The sequence below is a fragment of the Scyliorhinus torazame genome, chromosome 5 (assembly GCF_047496885.1).
Source record: "Scyliorhinus torazame isolate Kashiwa2021f chromosome 5, sScyTor2.1, whole genome shotgun sequence".
Lineage (NCBI taxonomy): Eukaryota > Metazoa > Chordata > Chondrichthyes > Carcharhiniformes > Scyliorhinidae > Scyliorhinus > Scyliorhinus torazame.
In genome coordinates this window covers 13,410,779-13,416,298 of record NC_092711.1, presented here as the reverse complement: position 1 = coordinate 13,416,298, position 5,520 = coordinate 13,410,779, and the positions used below count along the sequence as shown (strand labels likewise).

The 5,520-nt window shown below is 68.5% G+C and overlaps 1 protein-coding gene across 1 annotated transcript in view; it reads right to left on the bottom strand.

Moving 5' to 3' along the window:
* The window catches only part of LOC140422593 (uncharacterized), a 42,038-nt gene that overhangs the window by 11,456 nt on the left and 25,062 nt on the right, over nucleotides 1-5,520 (bottom strand). The window contains exon 3 of the mRNA XM_072507602.1: nucleotides 2,885-3,179. Coding sequence (XP_072363703.1) covers nucleotides 2,885-3,179 — 295 coding nt within the window. The remainder of the gene's footprint in view (nucleotides 1-2,884; nucleotides 3,180-5,520) is intronic.

Genomic DNA, 5,520 nt, shown 5'->3' with positions numbered 1-5,520 from the left:
GTGGGAATGGAGTGAGTGAGAGTGGGAAAGGGGAGGGGGAGCGAGTGTTGGAAAGGGGTAGCGAGGGTGGGAAAGGGGGAGCGAGGGTGGGAAAGGGGGAGCGAGGGTGGGAAAGGGGGAGCGAGGGTGGGAAAGGGGGAGCGAGGGTGGGAAAGGGGGAGCGAGGGTGGGAAAGGGGGAGCGAGGGTGGGAAAGGGGGAGCGAGGGTGGGAAAGGGGGAGCGAGGGTGGGAAAGGGGGAGCGAGGGTGGGAAAGGGGGAGCGAGGGTGGGAAAGGGGGGAGCGAGGGTGGGAAAGGGGGAGCGAGGGTGGGAAAGGGGGAGCGAGGGTGGGAAAGGGGGAGTGAGGGTGGGAAAGGGGGAGCGAGGGTCGGAAAGGAAAAGGGGCAAAGGCAGTGACACACACACAACACGCGGCAAGTTAGAAAGACAGCGAGAGAGAGATAAATCGACCAATTTAGTTTGTGGTACCAGAGCACGCGCTGTTCCAGCTCCCCGTTCCGACAGTCGGGAGGTGCAGCCCCCCAAGCCGCGCCCCCCTCCCAAACCTGAGTGGAAACGGATATCAAGACAGGACACAAAGTGGGGTTGAGGTTACGATCGTACGAAATCTTCATCAAACATAAAAGATCGGCACAATGGTTGGCAGGAAAGAGAGGCGGCGAGCGGGTAAGCCCAAGGGGTGGGCAAGGAGCGTGTTGGCATAGTTCTGCCTGGCGCGCACCCTCTGTAAATTCTGCTGCCCTTGTCCTCACTCGCACCCCACCCTACTCCCCTATCACCCCCCCCCCCTCCACTGGCCAACCAAGCTGGGCTCCTCTCCCCTCTGTCCCACTCTCTCTCCCCTCTGTCCCACTCTCTCTCCCCCTCTGTCCCACTCTGTCCCACTCTCTCTCCCCCTCTGTCCCACTCTCTCTCCCCCTCTGTCCCACTCTCTCTCCCCCTCTGTCCCACTCTCTCTCCCCCTCTGTCCCACTCTCTCTCCCCCTCTGTCCCACTCTCTCTCCCCCTCTGTCCCACTCTCTCTCCCCCTCTGTCCCCACTCTGTCCCACTCTCTCTCCCCTCTGTCCCACTCTCTCTCCCCCTCTGTCCCACTCTCTCTCCCTCTCTGTCCCACTCTCTCTCCCCCTCTGTCCCACTCCCTCTCCCCCTCTGTCCCACTCCCTCTCCCCCTCTGTCCCACTCCCTCTCCCCCTCTGTCCCACTCTCTCTCCCCCTCTGTCCCCACTCTGTCCCACTCTCTCTACCCTCTGTCCCACTCTCTCTCCCCCTCTGTCCCACTCTCTCTCCCCCTCTGTCCCACTCTCTCTCCCCCTCTGTCCCACTCTCTCTCCCCCTCTGTCCCACTCTCTCTCCCCCTCTGTCCCACTCTCTCTCCCCCTCTGTCCCACTCTCTCTCCCCCTCTGTCCCACTCTCTCTCCCCCTCTGTCCCACTCTCTCTCCCCCTCTGTCCCACTCTCTCTCCCCTCTGTCCCACTCTCTCTCCCCCTCTGTCCCACTCCCTCTCCCCCTCTGTCCCACTCTCTCTCCCCCTCTGTCCCACTCTCTCTCCCTCTGTCCCACTCTCTCTCCCCCTCTGTCCCACTCTCTCTCCCCCTCTGTCCCACTCTCTCTCCCCTCTGTCCCACTCTCTCTCCCCCTCTGTCCCACTCTCTCTCCCCCTCTGTCCCACTCCCTCTCCCCCCTCTGTCCCACTCTCTCTCCCCCTCTGTCCCGCTCTCTCTCCCCCTCTGTCCCACTCTCTCTCCCCCTCTGTCCCACTCCCTCTCCCCCTCTGTCCCACTCCCTCTCCCCCTCTGTCCCGCTCTCTCTCCCCCTCTGTCCCGCTCTCTCTCCCCCTCTGTCCCGCTCTCTCTCCCCTCTGTCCCGCTCTCTCTCCCCTCTGACCCGCTCTCTCTCCCCTCTGACCCGCTCTCTCTCCCCTCTGTCCCGCTCTCTCTCCCCTCTGTCCCCGCTCTCTCTCCCCTCTGTCCCGCTCTCTCTCCCCTCTGTCCCGCTCTCTCTCCCCTCTGTCCCGATCTCTCTCCCCTCTGTCCCGCTCTCTCTCCCCTCTGTCCCGCTCTCTCTCCCCTCTGTCCCGCTCTCTCTCCCCTCTGTCCCGCTCTCTCTCCCCTCTGTCCCGCTCTCTCGCCCCTCTGTCCCGCTCTCTCGCCCCTCTGTCCCGCTCTCTCTACCCTCTGTCCCACTCTCCCTCCCCTCTGTCCCACTCTCTCTCCCCTCTGTCCCACTCTCTCTCCCCTCTGTCCCACTCTCTCCCCCCTCTGTCCCACTCTCTCTCCCCTCTGTCCACTCTCTCTCCCCTCTGTCCCACTCTCTCTACCCTCTGTCCCACTCTCTCTACCCTCTGTCCCACTCTCTCTCCCCCTCTGTCCCACTCTCCCTCCCCTCTGTCCCCACTCTCTCTCCCCCTCTGTCCCACTCTCTCCCCTCTGTCCCACTCTCCCTCCCCTCTGTCCCACTCTCTCTCCCCTCTTTCCCACTCTCTCCCCCCTCTCTCTCCCCCCCTCTGTCCCACTCTCTCTCCCCCTCTGTCCCACTCTCCCTCCCCTCTGTCCCACTCTCTCTCCCCTCTGTCCCACTCTCTCTCCCCTCTGTCCCACTCTCTCCCCCCTCTGTCCCACTCTCCCTCTCTTTTCCCACTTCGGGGTGCAGTGTCCCTTCGAGGATCACAAACGAATTGCCAGTCACGTTGCTGTTTTGGGGCCCCTACTGTGGGGTCGGAGGTCAGAGAATGGCGGGCTCAAGGGGGAGAGGGGGGGCGGTGACGCAGAACTGGCTTCATCAATGTGGAGCTGCGGTGTGTTTTATTGGGGGGGGGGGGGGGGGGGGAGAACGCCAGGTCAGGGGGCGGCTCCCTCCAGCGGGGAGCTGACATGTTCCTTACCGGCCACGATGGCTCCCCACCAGGGCAGCCCGACGTCAAGGTGGATGAACTCGAGGATGTTCTGGACCAGGCCCACCGGCGTGTACCCGCCCAGGCCCAGCTCGGCCAGCCCGCCTCCTGCAGCAGGCCCGCCGCCGATTGGACCGTCTCGGCGGCGGGGGTCGACGGCCGGCGGGGAGGTCCCCGGGCACGGGGCCAGGTCCGCAGCTGATTGGCTGACGTCCGGGCACGGGGCCAGGTCCGCAGCTGATTGGCTGACGTCTGGGCACGGGGCGGAGCCAAGGGTAGGCAGGATCTGGAGGAAGGCGAAGAGAGAGAGAGAGGTGGAAGAGCGGGGTTAGGGGGATTGGGGATGAGGGGGAGGGTGAGGGGGGGATGGGGGGATTGGGGATGAGGGGGAGGGTGAGGGGGGGATGGGGGGGGGGGATGAGGGGGGGATGAGGGGGGGATGGGGGGGGGGGATGAGGGGGGGGATGAGGGGGGGGGGATGAGGGGGGGGATGAGGGGGGGATGAGGGGGGGAATGAGGGGGGGAATGAGGGGGGGGATGAGGGGGGGGGATGAGGGGGGGATGAGGGGGGGGTGAGAGGTGGGGTGGGAGGCGGGGGTTGAGAGGGAGGGGGGGTGAGAGGGAGGGGGGGTGAGAGGGAGGGGGGGTGAGAGGGAGGGGGGGTGAGAGGGAGGGGGGTGAGAGGGGGAGGGTGAGAGGGAGGGGGGGGTGAGACGGAGGGGGGGTGAGAGGGGGGGGGTGAGAGGGAGGGGGGTGAGAGGGAGGGGGGTGAGAGGGAGGGGGGTGAGAGGGAGGGGGGGTGAGAGGGAGGGGGGTGAGAGGGGGAGGGTGAGAGGGAGGGGGGGGTGAGACGGAGGGGGGTGAGAGGGGGGGGTGAGAGGGAGGGGGGTGAGAGGGATGGGGGTGAGAGGGAGGGGGGGTGAGAGGGAGGGGGGGTGAGAGGGAGGGGGGGTGAGAGGGAGGGGGGTGAGAGGGAGGGGGGTGAGAGGGAGGGGGGGTGAGAGGGAGGGGGGGTGAGAGGGAGGGGGGGTGAGAGGGAGGGGGGGTGAGAGGGAGGGGGGGTGAGAGGGAGGGGGGGTGAGAGGGAGGGGGGGTGAGAGGGAGGGGGGGTGAGAGGGGGGGGGTGAGAGGGAGGGGGGTGAGAGGGAGGGGGGGTGAGAGGGATGGGGGGGTGAGAGGGAGGGGGGGTGAGAGGGAGGGGGGGTGAGAGGGAGGGGGGGTGAGAGGGAGGGGGGTGAGAGGGAGGGGGGGTGAGAGGGAGGGGGGTGAGAGGGAGGGGGGTGAGAGGAGGGGGGGTGAGAGGGAGGGGGGGTGAGAGGGAGGGGGGTGAGAGGGAGGGGGGTGAGAGGGAGGGGGGGTGAGAGGGAGGGGGGGTGTGAGGGAGGGGGGGTGAGAGGGAGGGGGGGTGAGAGGGAGGGGGGTGAGAGGGAGGGGGTGTGAGAGGGGGGGGGGGTGGGAGGGGGGGGGTGAGGGAGGGGGGGTGAGAGGGAGGGGGGTGAGAGGGAGGGGGGGACGGAGGGGGGTGAGAGGGAGGGGGGACAGGGGGGGTGAGAGGGAGGGGGGGACGGGGGGGTGAGAGGGAGGGGGGGGGGAGGGAGGGGGGTGATAGGGAGGGGGGTGAGAGGGAGGGGTGAGAGGTGGGGTGAGAGGGAGGGGGGTGAGGGGGGGGGGGTGAGAGGGGGGGGGTGAGAGGGAGGGGAGGTGAGAGGGGGGGGTGAGAGGGAGGGGGGGTGAGAGGGAGGGGGGGTGTGAGGGAGGGGGGGTGAGAGGGAGGGGGGGGTGAGAGGGAGGGGGGGTGAGAGGGAGGGGGGGTGAGAGGAGGGGGGGTGAGAGGGAGGGGGGTGAGCGGAGGGGGGGTGAGAGGGAGGGGGGGTGAGAGGGTGGGGGGGTGAGAGGGAGGGGGGGTGAGGGAAGGGGGTGAGAGGGAAGGGGGTGAGAGGGATGGGGGTGAGAGGGAAGGGGGTGAGAGGGAAGGGGGTGAGAGGGAAGGGGGTGAGAGGGAAGGGGGTGAGAGGGAAGGGGGTGAGAGGGAAGGGGGTGAGAGGGAGGGGGGGGTGAGGGAGGGGGGGTGAGAGGGAGGGGGGGTGAGAGGGAGGGGGGGGTGAGAGGGAGGGGGGTGAGAGGGAGGGGGGTGAGAGGGAGGGGGGGTGAGAGGGAGGGGGGGTGAGAGGGAGGGGGGGTGAGAGGGAGGGGGGGAGAGGGAGGGGGGTGGAGGGGGGGGGTGAGGGAGGGGGGGTGAGGGAGGGGGTGAGAGGGAGGGGGTGAGAGGGAGGGGGTGGAGGGGAGGGGTGAGAGGGAGGGGGTGAGAGGGAGGGGGTGAGAGGGAGGGGGTGAGAGGGAGGGGGGGGGTGAGAGGGAGGGGGGGTGAGAGGGAGGGGGGTGAGAGGAGGTGGGGTGAGAGGGAGGTGGGGTGAGAGAGGGGGGGGGTGAGAGGGAGGTGGGGTGAGAGAGGGGGGGGTGAGAGGGGAGGGGGGGTGAGAGGGAGGGGGGGGTGGGATGGAGGGGGGGGTGAGAGGGAGGGGGGTGAGAGGGAGGGGGGGTGAGAGGGAGGGGGGGGTGAGTGGGAGGGGGGGGGTGAGAGGGGGGGGTGGAGGGAGGGGGGTGAGAGGGAGGGGGGTGAGAGGGAG